The 11,931-nt window shown below is 45.2% G+C and overlaps 1 protein-coding gene across 2 annotated transcripts; it reads right to left on the bottom strand.

Moving 5' to 3' along the window:
• Positions 1-3,267: 3,267 nt before the first annotated feature.
• On the bottom strand, positions 3,268-11,785 carry eefsec (eukaryotic elongation factor, selenocysteine-tRNA-specific). Of its 2 annotated transcripts, XM_029150155.3 has the most exons (8): positions 11,101-11,242; positions 10,446-10,560; positions 9,917-10,124; positions 9,553-9,649; positions 9,050-9,214; positions 7,425-8,057; positions 5,837-5,993; positions 3,268-4,100 (listed from the first exon to the last, which is right to left on the bottom strand). In XM_029150155.3, exons 3-8 carry the CDS (start codon positions 10,102-10,104, stop codon positions 3,919-3,921), a joined length of 1,422 nt encoding a protein of 473 aa, XP_029005988.1. In that variant the 5' UTR covers positions 10,105-10,124; positions 10,446-10,560; positions 11,101-11,242; the 3' UTR covers positions 3,268-3,918. The 2 variants fall into 2 exon arrangements, with proteins under 2 accessions (XP_029005988.1, XP_029005987.1); XM_029150154.3 differs by lacking the exon at positions 10,446-10,560 and having other exon boundaries at positions 11,101-11,785.
• Positions 11,786-11,931: the final 146 nt, after the last annotated feature.

The raw sequence follows: 11,931 nt of genomic DNA, 5'->3' as shown, positions 1-11,931 counted from the left end.
TTTTGAATTTTTTACAGGGAATATGTTTGTGCCTACAGAGAAGTCCCAAGCAAAATTTAATAAGACCTACTGGTCACTACACCGAGCTCATTGTAACAGTGGCGAGTAGGTCATATTATGCATGACTGTAACTAAGATCCGTGCAGAAAACTTTTTTTCCACTAGTTCCTTTTTTCTTCTAAGGATTCATGTGGTCTATGAATATTATATCAAACCAAAATCTACTGATGCATTAGTTTTAAAAACGTGATCTAAAGATCTCAAAGGATGGAGAAATCATTACTCATTGTCCTCTTTCTGTGTATTTCTTGTCACCTCGTGCTCTGGTTTGTAACTTTAGGTCAGATGTGTCTGTGTGTTTGTGTCCCCCTCCTCCTCCCAGCAGCACCAGTAGCACAGAAACCCTGGCAGGCAGAATTCAAGGTGACCCGGCAGATGACCTCTGACCTGAACGACCGCACGCTGCGGCGCAACGATCGCCTGTTGTCCTTGGGCTGTCGGCCTCAGCCTTTTCACCGGCCGCCCCCCGTCCTGAGGTGACAGGACTGGAGACGACAGCAGCTACAGCAAACACTACCATAACTGTGTGTCCTACGGAAAGACTAGGTTACTAAGAATAGGTTTACTTATGGCGCCGCCACCTCTAATGTGTAGGGGTTTTTTGGACTGCATGAATAAGAACATCCACGTAAATGACCTACAATGAAGGTGACTGAAAACAATGAATGTCAGTTTCATTAATTCATTGCAAAGCTCATAAATTCAATCTTTCCAACAAAACTAGAAGAGGAAATTGCCCAACTGTCATCCACTGAATACAACAAACCTAGAAAGTGTTTCGGTCATTTTTAACCAGATCTCATTAGACATATTTATGGCCACAATTTCCAATAAGCATACGTTAAAAACAAAACGACTAAAAGGCACGCGGTGGAGGGTGGGAGATAAGCGGCGGCGGAAATGGAGAAGTCGGCTGGAAGAGGCTGCGCTGGTATTAATTAAACAATGCCTATTTTAATCATAGCTAATTATATTCGGAGGCAAGGGTTGAGAGGAGCGATGGGGGCTAAGGGTGATGGTATCTGTGTCCGTGCTCATTAGTACAGTGCAGCTGCGTGGTGGGGTTTTATCCAGTAATCAGCAATAAACATCCCCGTCACCGGCAGGTGACGCCGGCGAAGCCGAGTGGAGGAAGACTGCAGGTAAAGACGGCCAAACGGGACAATATGTGCTTTTACAATTAGGACAAAACGTAATTGACTTGATGGAAACTAGGCGATCTGAGCAGCGTGCGCGTCAGCAGCCTAACCACCTCCCCACTGGTTAAACTGTTAATTAATGCTGCACCCATTTATCAGTCAAACGGCCGCTAATTAGTCTTTTCAATCTTTGCCTTGAACCACGTTCTAAACTTCTGTCTCACCCTCCTCCTCTGCCTTGTCAATAATCCAGCCTTTCGCTGTGGCTGACTTATCTCTGCTCATCAGAGGCTGCTCCACAACTGTAACCGCTCAGTAGCTCGCCTGCCGACCCTTCACCCCTCGGGCCGACCTGGAGGTCACGAACAAAAGGGGGCAAGAAGGGAAATCATCACGGAAGCGAGTTACTGTACGTCCACATGGGAGAATCTCTGCTCTAATGTGTGTGTGTGTGTGTGTGTGTGTGTGTGTGTGTGTGTGTGTGTGTGTGTGTGTGTGTGTGATGAGCTGAGGCCAGAACAGCCAGTCTGTTTCCCCTGCCTGCCAATCAGCTGCAGCTCTGGAGGTGGATTATTTAGTTGAACCAAAGCTCCTCACCTAAGCTCAGGGGCGATCTCCCTTTCTCTGTCTTACACACAACAGGATTAGCATGCATGTTAAAAAACACTGGGGACACACACTCCCGTGTCTGCTTTACTACATGTGAGAGGATCTTCATCAAGACAAGGAGGACGAAAATAATCATCCTCTAACATAAAACCAAGGAATGATTTCAGTGTTTGCAATTATACTGAGCACAACATATTTACATTTTTAAATTATAGTACAATTATGTTTATCTCAGCTTTATATATATATATATATATATATATATATATATATATATATATATATATATATATATATATATATATATATATATATATATATATATATATATATATATATATATATATATATATATATATATATATATATATATTACACTTTAAAGTGATAAGATACCAATAAAATTACAGATTATCTTTTAGATAAATTAGATACGAGATGTAACTAGATTTTCGGATATAAAAAAAGCTTTTACATTCATCTCCATCATGCTGCAGGAGATACCTGCATCTTTCTAATCTGCCTCTGCATATTGTGACATTTATGGAGATATTTAAGGGGCCAACACACTGTTTGAATTATGGGCTTGTGATAATAAGGATTTCTATAAAAACTAAAATGGATGGAGAATGAAAGGGAGGGTGGAGCATGAACAAGAAACTGGAGAGGCACTGGAGAGAGAGTGAAAAGCTGAGTTTTTTCCATCTGGTCTTCTATAAGAGGACCAGGAGGAGATAAGACTAAAAGGACTGTCACTCAGAGGAACAATCCCTCCAGTGTCCCCTCCTGCAGCTTCTCACTCCTCCCTTTCTCTCTCCAATTTCCACAGATTCCTGCCGAGATACAGCCGCTGTTCCGAGGGACGCTTTGCTGACATCATCGGCTACATGCGGAGCGTCCTGCACTGCAATGTCCCACGACAGGAGGAGTCCTCAGGTCCTGTCTGATTCTAAGCACAATCAATCCCCAAAAGATTTGTTTTACTGTCGCCTATTTTTCTTTTGTTTCATTGTGCAACGCGAAGATTCTTACATTCAAAGAGAAACTATTGGAAACACGCGAGATAAAATCATGAGCTAGACTTTATAGAGCGATGATGTTCAGGCTGTAGCATGATTAAAGGCACAGTAGATTACTATCTGCAAATACGACATCCAGTTTCGATAGGACGTGTTCCTAATGTTCACAACATGAATGTACAAAAATAATAATCGCTACGATGTGGAGCTTCAATACTCTAAAGCATGGAGTCACACGATATGGACAAACAGTGGACAGAGCACGACCGTAGGAATATCTAGAGGACAGAACACCCAGCTCAGTGCTCAGTGTGTATAATGCGCTTGAAAGATTGTTTTTAATGCTGTTCAGGGTCAGAGTGAATTTATAATATATTCAAAACTCCTGTATGTTAAATGTACTACAAAACTAAAGTGAATGATCACATTTAAGAAGCCTATACAAGGAAATGTTTATTATATTTTATAAATTAATTATTATCATTATCTTCTGCAGATTAATTACATTATTAGCTGTTAGAGCTCTAAAACACTGTAGTACTGTTATTAACTAATAGTGACATGTAAAAGAAAAGTGAGAATGGGTTTGGGTTTTACAGGTCTATAATTTTTTTCAGCTCAAGAAACTGCTGAAATAATTCAGGATTCAAAATTAAAATTGTAGCAATATTAGTTAGACAGCAGTCGGTGCCTTAAATCACAAGGTGACAGAACATGAACTTCATCCCAGGAAGACACAGACCTCAATCAGTCCAGCATGTCTAGAACACAGGCTAATCTATTACGGCTAATTAGAGCTCAGCTAAAATAGAAACAAAAAACAAAAGCATTTGCTGCCATTCAAAAGAATTGATGCAGACTTTAACAACAAAGCATTTTCAAACAGTGTTGTTTCAAGACAAATCAAAAGCATAAGAGCAGATTGTACCCTTATACTGGGGCTAATTGAATCCATTGTCTCCCGTATAGGACGGTAACGATCCGGGCATCACATGTGTACAGCGTTCCCGTGGGGGACCCGTCATACCTGATACACAGGTCGACCTTGTAGTCTGTCTCCAGCGCAGCAACATTTCAGGCTGCAGCAAAGATCAAGACTGCACCATTTTTTTATGCGGATCAAAGACATAGCGTTTGAAATGCAAGTGAATGCTAATGGGCTGAGAGTCTAATTTAGGCTCGTCTTCATGTGCGGGGCTGCCTTTGCCTCCACCCTTCCCCTTCTTCTTAGAGTTGGAGGTCATCAGCTGTTTGGTTTCTGGACGAAGACCCTCTGGAGGAAAGAGGCAGAAAGATCAACCTGTGATTATTTAAATCAATCAGTTAGAACGGTGTGACCAGTGAAAACTCCAGCCTGAACTCACTGCCCTGGACGATGTGCAGGACTTGGATCTGACTCTTGTGCGTGATACGGATCTGTTTCTCCTTCTCTTGGTAGCATATCTGTTCAACGTGCAGACCTCGAGATCGACTGATCCCTTCATCCTTCGGCTGAAAAACCCCTCAGTTCCTCGTCCTATCTCTCATATTCAGTGTATTACTGTCTCCCCCACTGTATTTTCAGCACTGGAGCTCCTCTATCTGCTTAGATCATCATTTCTCACCCTGCTGTAAACACTTGCTCTTCAGGGCTCCTTGTGTATGCATCAGAAATTCTTCCACGGCATCATATCTGCCCACTGAAGCTCTGCTTTTTGGGGGCAGACGCCGGTGGCTTGTTTGCTCTTACGAAAGGTGAAAAATGTTCTGGGTTCGTTGCTTTGCGAGTCGGCAGTCTGACCTCGTGTGCGACGGCGCCAGCATTCTTCTTGTTATCGTTACGCCAACGTGAGGGCTGTGATGGGTGCAGCACGGCCAAAAATCGCTTCCTGTTATCTACAATCAGCTGATGGTGAAATGCCTGTTCACCGCCACAAACAGTTTGCAACAAGTAAAACAAGAAATTGATTTTTATGCATATTTGTACATTTTTGATTCTTTTATTTTGTTTCTGTAAAAACAGAAGCATTTAAACTACATGTACCTCATGTTATTGAAAAATCAGTGTATGTGTATGTTAGGAGGTTCTGCTCATTACCTTGTCAAAGACAAGATTTATTTAAAAAACTAAATAAATATGGGGAATAAATGGCTTTAATGGACAAATTTAGCAGCAGAGTTGGCACCAGATTTGTTCTCTGCTGTTCTCGCAAGCCAAAATTATAAAACCTTTTAGTTTTGTCAGCAAACATAAATCCAGCAATATCACGGTCTCATCTACACTAGGAGTAGACATTTTGTGACATGTTAAAGATATATACACTAGGTAAATGAGCCAAAGTAGATCAAGTCAAAACAAATGAAAAGTGGAGAAGCACTTTCATGTGCATCACTGCTAATATCCAGCCCCCAATGTAAAATGTCTTTAGCAGAGGAAATATGGACCTAAACCTAGGATTACATTAATTATTAATGGCGTGTCATCACTGACTATATCCAGGTGTGTTGCTCTATAAGTTAATTGACCTTGTTCTCATAGTGCCATGTTTGCCTGAGTGCTCAGGGGGAGTCGCGGATGTAAACTGCTGAATGTTAGCCACCGGTTTATCCCCGAGCATGTGTAAGCCAGTACATGTGAGAGTTTGAACGTGTGAGGCAGCGAGGAGGATGTAGGTGAGGTTCTCTTTCTAAATGTTTTTGTTTTCTCTTCGCTGCCGGTGTGGAGCCGTGGGTTTGGAGCAACAGAAGGTAAAATAAACATGGAACAGACTTCCCCCGGAACACGGGCAATCCCTGGAGGAATCCTGGGAATGCGGCTGGGGATGTCGAGGCTACCGCTTTTACCACATCCTGAAAACCGTCAGCCGAACCCCAAAATCCAAAACAGGGACAAAGTGCTCGTGGGCGCGTTACGCTGAATAAGGAAGCGTACCTATGCCGTCAAAGTCAGACTAGACAGGAATAAACGTCCTAAATGAGTGTGATGTGTGTTTTATCCTGTAGTGAAACTACATTCTGCAAACTCCTTACCTGGGACGCGAATCTTAAACTTCCCGCTCTGTCCGAACCCGCCCTCAATGACGCCGCTCTCGCCTGTTGACAGCGTGACCTTTAACCCCACAAACAGCTGGAGGTTGGTCTCCTTCTTGAACAGGTTCCGGCCAATCACAGTGTAGTCGTCGGTCACCTGGGCAGAGGACAGTGGCAACGAGGCCTAGATGAGCTGCAGCACATGTGACTTGATTAGAAGCACTTGTTAAACCTTGCAACCTTGTGATTCTACTATGTCAGTGAAAATGTCAGGATCAAGCATTAGTTTCGTTCCTCTGATGTTTGAATCTTGTGGGCTGACGTGATTTCACTCTTCACGGCGAGGAGTCCTGCGCCCTCATCCACTGCGCTGCTCGTCAGCAGCCGCATTCTTCCAGGCTCGTCGCCTGCTTGTCTACAGCTCCCTCTTTCATCCTCCTGCGCATTTTATGCTATATTTGTTTATATTTCTTGCTTATCATCCATCACTAAGTCGATCTAACCCGCCACTAATCTGATAACAGGAGGGCACCGCTCCGTCTCCAACTTGCCCCAACCACAGACTCTTCCCCTCTCTTCTGCCTAACCCGCATTCATTCTTGAACATTTGACCCTGACGTCCAACAAGCGTGACTGATTCACAGATTAAGGAGGAAAAAAAATTACAGTCACTATACGGGTCCGACGGACCGTATGAGTTGTGACTGGACGAGACCGTCATATCTCAACAATGCCAGTTATGTGTTCCTTTATGAAGGGAATTCTAAAGTCTTGCAGAGCTGCAGTATCACATGTTCACAGTCTGACCTCCTGCACACGATGTTCTTATCCCGAGTTAGTGACTGAAGCTGTCAACAGCCTGAGGTGCTAACTGCAGGAAACTAGTTCACACACTTGATCCCTGACCCGAGTTTCACCCTGCAAGGGTGAGAGTCGGTGTCTTCACAGCGCATGCAGACTTCAACAAGTGAGACAGGGTGTTAACGTTTTTAAAAAAAGAAAAAAAAGACCAAATCAAATGTTGACGCCAATAAAAAAAACAGCAGAAATTGATGTGATTTGGAACTGAGGCTCAGGATGCACGACACAACGTAACAGCGATCAAACAGGCGTGCGTGTGGGAGCGCAACAGACCAGGACAAAAGGAAGGACGTCGAGCCAGAGAGGAGCGAGTCCGGTAACCTCCCACAGTCACGTCAGCAATCCTGTGCCACTCAGGTGTGTCCAAACAGCGCCAGCCTCCACCAGCTAGACAGGACTAGTGGCGTCAGGCTGCCACCCACGCGCACACGCTGTGTGTCACAGCACACGCCAAGGCACGCAGCGCCCGGCCATGCGACGAACGCTGCTCGGCCGGGCTGCATATGCATGCTTGTTTGTGTGTGTGTGTACGTTGTGTTTATGAATACACAATAGAGGCTCTGTCTGGGAGGCACGCTCCGGTGCCACCGGCAGTTCAACACACCCGCGGGAGAAGAAAGAGAGGCCAGGAGAGAAATGACAACATTAAGGATAAGAAGAAAAGTAGATGGAGGGTCATGAGAATGAGGAATTTGAACAACAGGCATTCTTACGGGCTTCTACTCACCCTCTCTACCTGTCCCTCCTTTTGTTTGGTCTTGTAGATGTGCAGACGAGGCAGGGCCGTCTCCGTGTAGGTTTTTTCTTCAAAGCCCTGTAACAGACGGCCTTGGAAGGCTAGCCGGCACGCGTTGGCATGGATGTCCGTGTCCAGCTTGGATCCGATCACAAGGCAGAGCAAGGGGCACGTGACGGGCCTCTCGAACTCCAACAGCGCCCACTGCTCTGGGTCGGCGCCTGAGCCGGCCTCCCCCTGACCAGCGGCGTACTCGTCCTGGTAGAAGTACTCCCTGTCGAAGGTGAACGGCTCCTCCAGGGAGCACGGCCGGGCGGTGGCGGGCGGCGGCCCCGAGGGCGCCGCGGGCGGCAGCCCGAAGAACGCCACCTTCGCCATGACGGTCTCGTGCCCCACGGTGACGTGAAACTTGGCGCGAGTGGCCAGCGGGCCCTTGAAGTAGCCGATCTTCCGGACGGAGATGACGGCGGCGTACAGGGTGCGCAGGGACCCCGGGGTGCACACGAGCCCTCGCTCCAGCAGCTTAGGGTCGAACTGCGTCACGCACACACCCACGCGGTCGCCCTGCGTGGCCCCAGACACCGGCTTACGAAACATCTGCACCGACTTGATCTTCTTGGTCACCTGAAATCATGGAGAACACGCATACGTCAATACGGTTCATGTCACAAATGGATCAACAGAGCATTGGAAGCCTGCAGCTAATGCTGACAGTATTATAATTTTACATTTTTATTATTACAGCAGGAAATAAAAGGTGATTTGAACAGTAATTACACTGAAAGAACTTTTCAATTTTTTTGTACATTTAAATTTTTTTATTTTTATTTATGCTTAAAAGTTTCAATTAAAACTTATGTTATTGTCGTTGTTAATAACATTGTTATTTCTAAGAGATAACAGATATTTGTCAAAATGATGTAAAAATATCCATTTACCAAACAGCTGTGGGTTGTTTCCTCAGCATACATTTAGTAGTGAAAAATAGTGAAAAGGCATATTTACTTCCAACTTGTAGTCAAATAAAATAAACCACAGACTATAATTGTCAGATGTTTAATATTAAAGCTGAAAAAAAACAAAAGCACATACACATGGACAATCAGAGATATAAATATATGTCTATTTGACTATCTGTTCATGTATCAAAGGTATCGCGTTGCTTTTTTGTTGTCGTCTAACACACACACACACACACACACACACACACACACACACACACACACACACACACACACACACACACACACACACACACACACACACACACACACACACACACACACACACACACACACACACAATCGTTATCAGCACATCATGACAAACTGTGACAAAAAGCAATTAGAGCTTGATTGTAAATCAGCCATTTGCTGCCACCATGAGGTGAACAGGAGCATGTAGACACAACTAGAGCCCGGCTCAAGCTGTGCATCTGTTCTAGATTACACCCTCGTGTTCTGCCAGTCTATCTGCAGTCCCCTCAGCCTTCTGCTGCATTAAATAGCACATCATCTGAACCCTCCCGGTAATGCCCCACCCCCAGTTTTCTAATCTGTGAAATGCCACTTGCTTCGAAAATACCGGCAGATGAGAATTGATGCCCGGGAGCATACCTTTAAGGCTGGGATTTCCACTGTGTCGTTGACAGCCAATGACCCCTTCAGTATGGTGCCCGTCATGACTGTACCCTGTCCACGGATGGAGAAGCAATGGTCCACAGCCATCAGAAGGTCACCCTTAGGGTCTCTCTGAGGGAGGTAGGTCTGCTTCTTCAAAAGCTGGGGCAGACAACAAATAGAACACAATATAATACAAACAAGAAAACGAAAACCTGCTTAGTGGTGGCTAAACAAGCTGCCTCATTTACAGCACAGTGCTCGTCTGACCACAGTGTGTGAATCACACAGTTTTCATAATCCAGCCAAAAAGAACTAGTAAAGACCCAGCAAACATTAGTTAAGTAGATCGTGTGATATTTCATTTTCAGCATCTTTTTAAATATCAACATCTAAAAAGTCAAACACAACAACAACTCTATCATGTGTTACCAAATAAAGTTTCCAGTTTTCACATAATTGAGTAACAACAATGCATTATGTGCTTCTGACAAACAGACCTCTATTAACTCAGGCACTCCCTGTGGCTCCTCTGTGTCAGGAGCCTCTGGACCCCCAGGCTTCGCTGCCACAGCAATTACTGGACATTCCTTGAATCTGGCCAAAAGAAAAAAAAAATCACACTGGAATTATTTCATGCTTCAATGCTGAAGTAATTGTATGAATTATTTGAAATGAAACACTTAAATGGAAAAACAAGTGAGCCTGACAGACAGCTGGAATGCAGTGAGGGAAAAAGAGCGGGGAGTGACAAAAGATACTTGGCCACTGGACGAACATGGGTTGAATTCATCCACCGCGCTTTACAGCAACCGCCTCGGCACATGCTCTGATGGTTTCCTTTACCTGTACTGGAATACAAACCTGGTGCTCTCCAGGGTTTTGTGCAGCCTTTTGGTCATCTTCTCAATGGCGCTCTGTCGCTTGTTCGCTGGCAGCAGGTCCACCTTGTTGAGGACCACCACCATGCGTGGGCAGGTCAGTTCTCCTATCAGCAGACACTCCGCCGTCTGGGTCTGCACCCCCTTCACCACATCCACCACCAGCATCATTAGGTCAATGATGTGGGCGCCTAGAGAAGACGAGAGGGAAGGCACGCAAGTAATAATTAGCGTGTCAGAGTTTACTGACGTGAAATAAGCAAACGTGACACAGGCAACGCATGATGATGATGATGATGATGATGATGATGATGATGATGATGTTGAAGACATTGCCGTTCTATATGAAGCCAGATAAGTTCTGAGTAAGGACTATGAAACCGACAACAGTAATACAAACAGGAATGAACACAGACACCCAAGAATAACATTAGAACAAGAAATTAGGGGAGGGGTGGATGGAGGCAAAGAAAGTAAAGGGCTGGAGGGGTGAAATTAGAGCTGCAGCTCACTTGGTTGTCTTTCCTTTCCCTCTTTTCTTTTCCTGACTTTGGCAGTCTGGTTTTCCTGTGCTCCCCTCTTTTCTCTCCTTCTCTTTGGCTCCTTTTCTTTCCTGTGCTCTCCCCACTAGGGACATGAGGGGAAGTTTAGTACATACCCCAATCCCCATGCTTCCCTTCGCCCTAATCTACAGCATGTGCCATCCTGAGTCACAACTTTCCAAGCAGTGCCTCCAAATCTGCAATGATGCAGAGACTATAATGTCAAACTAAGTGCACGTATGTCACACTGATGAGCTTTAAAACGGCATTGTGGTTATTTGTGTGACAATCGGCTAAACTGACGGAGGATGAATCGCGCGGTGCCCCTTAGTGAGTGCTCTCATTCCCACCAAGGCCGTTATTTCTCATCACACAGCCATCTAAGTCAATGTGGCATGATTCAATAGCTGTACACAGACAAAACGCGCCCCCTGCTGGATAAATCCAGTGACGTAATAACTGCTCATCAAACAGGAGCGGAGCGTCCACTGACCATGCGTTAAGACTTAAAAGGGTAACACTTATATTTGGGTACAGTATACACACTGGCACCAAGCAAAAGTAAGTAAACGGTGTTAAGCGCATACAAACAAAAACCTCGTAACGGTAACGTGTACCAGCTCACCTCCTATAATAGTCCGAATGAGAGAAGCGTGTCCGGGGCAGTCCACCAGCGTGAACTGCAGGCTGTCATACCGCTCATCCCGCAGGTGATCGGGAAGGTCCACCGTGAAGGAGGAGAAGCCGAGGTCCAGCGTGATGCCTCTCTCTCGGGACTGCGGGTTCTTGTCGAAGGCGGCCGTGGAGGCGGTGCTGCTCAGCGCCCTCGCAAGCGACGTCTTGCCGCTGTCCACATGTCCGAGCACCCCCACGTTGAAGTTCAGCGTTCGAGGAGCGCGGCTGTCGGAGGACGCGGACATCGCGACGCGGAGCTCAAAGCGTTTTCCACTTTACACTGCGTCGAACCCTGAACTCTGCACAGTGCCTAAGCTTTGTTTGTTGACATTAATGAATTAAACGCGAAATACCTCGAGCAACGCGCTGATTATTCAGTTTGCGGCATACACTTAGCCGTGGAGTTGTGAGAGACTGTTCCTCGCTGTCAAACTACTCCATTCTCGGAACAGATTAGAGCGGAACGTTTTTTTAGTACCACAACAACAGCAAGACGCAGGTATTTAATATGTGGTAATGACACTTAAAACGCGGGTTTAAAACTTCAGAGTGACGGCGACAAAATCTGTTGATTAATTTTTTTCAATTCAATTGCAAATAATATTTAATTCAAGTCACGTTTTGGCAGTTTCCACTACGACAAAACAACGGAAGAACACACGGAAATGAAACCTTTTAGGGGTGGGATCTAGAGATATTTATTGATTGACGTAATTTTCCACCAATACCAATGTTCAAGATGGTCGAATCGTTTTACTGACAGGGCCAGAAAGGCGGGGTT

This window comes from Betta splendens, chromosome 5 (genome assembly GCF_900634795.4).
Source record: "Betta splendens chromosome 5, fBetSpl5.4, whole genome shotgun sequence".
In the NCBI taxonomy this organism is placed as follows: Eukaryota; Metazoa; Chordata; class Actinopteri; order Anabantiformes; family Osphronemidae; genus Betta; species Betta splendens.
The sequence above is the reverse complement of the archived record's forward strand: the minus strand, read 5'-3'. Positions and strand labels throughout refer to the sequence as shown.

Coding starts and splice junctions, on each gene's coding strand:
- eefsec (XM_029150154.3), bottom strand. CDS start 11,395: ATGTCCGCGTCCTCCGACAGCCGCGCTCCTCGAACGCTGAACTTCAAC. Junction 5,994..7,424: donor AGGAGGGACAGGTAGAGAGG/GTGAGTAGAAGC, acceptor TCCTCTGCCCAG/GTGACCGACGACTACACTGT. Junction 4,101..5,836: donor GTTTAAGATTCGCGTCCCAG/GTAAGGAGTTTG, acceptor TCTTTCCTCCAG/AGGGTCTTCGTCCAGAAACC.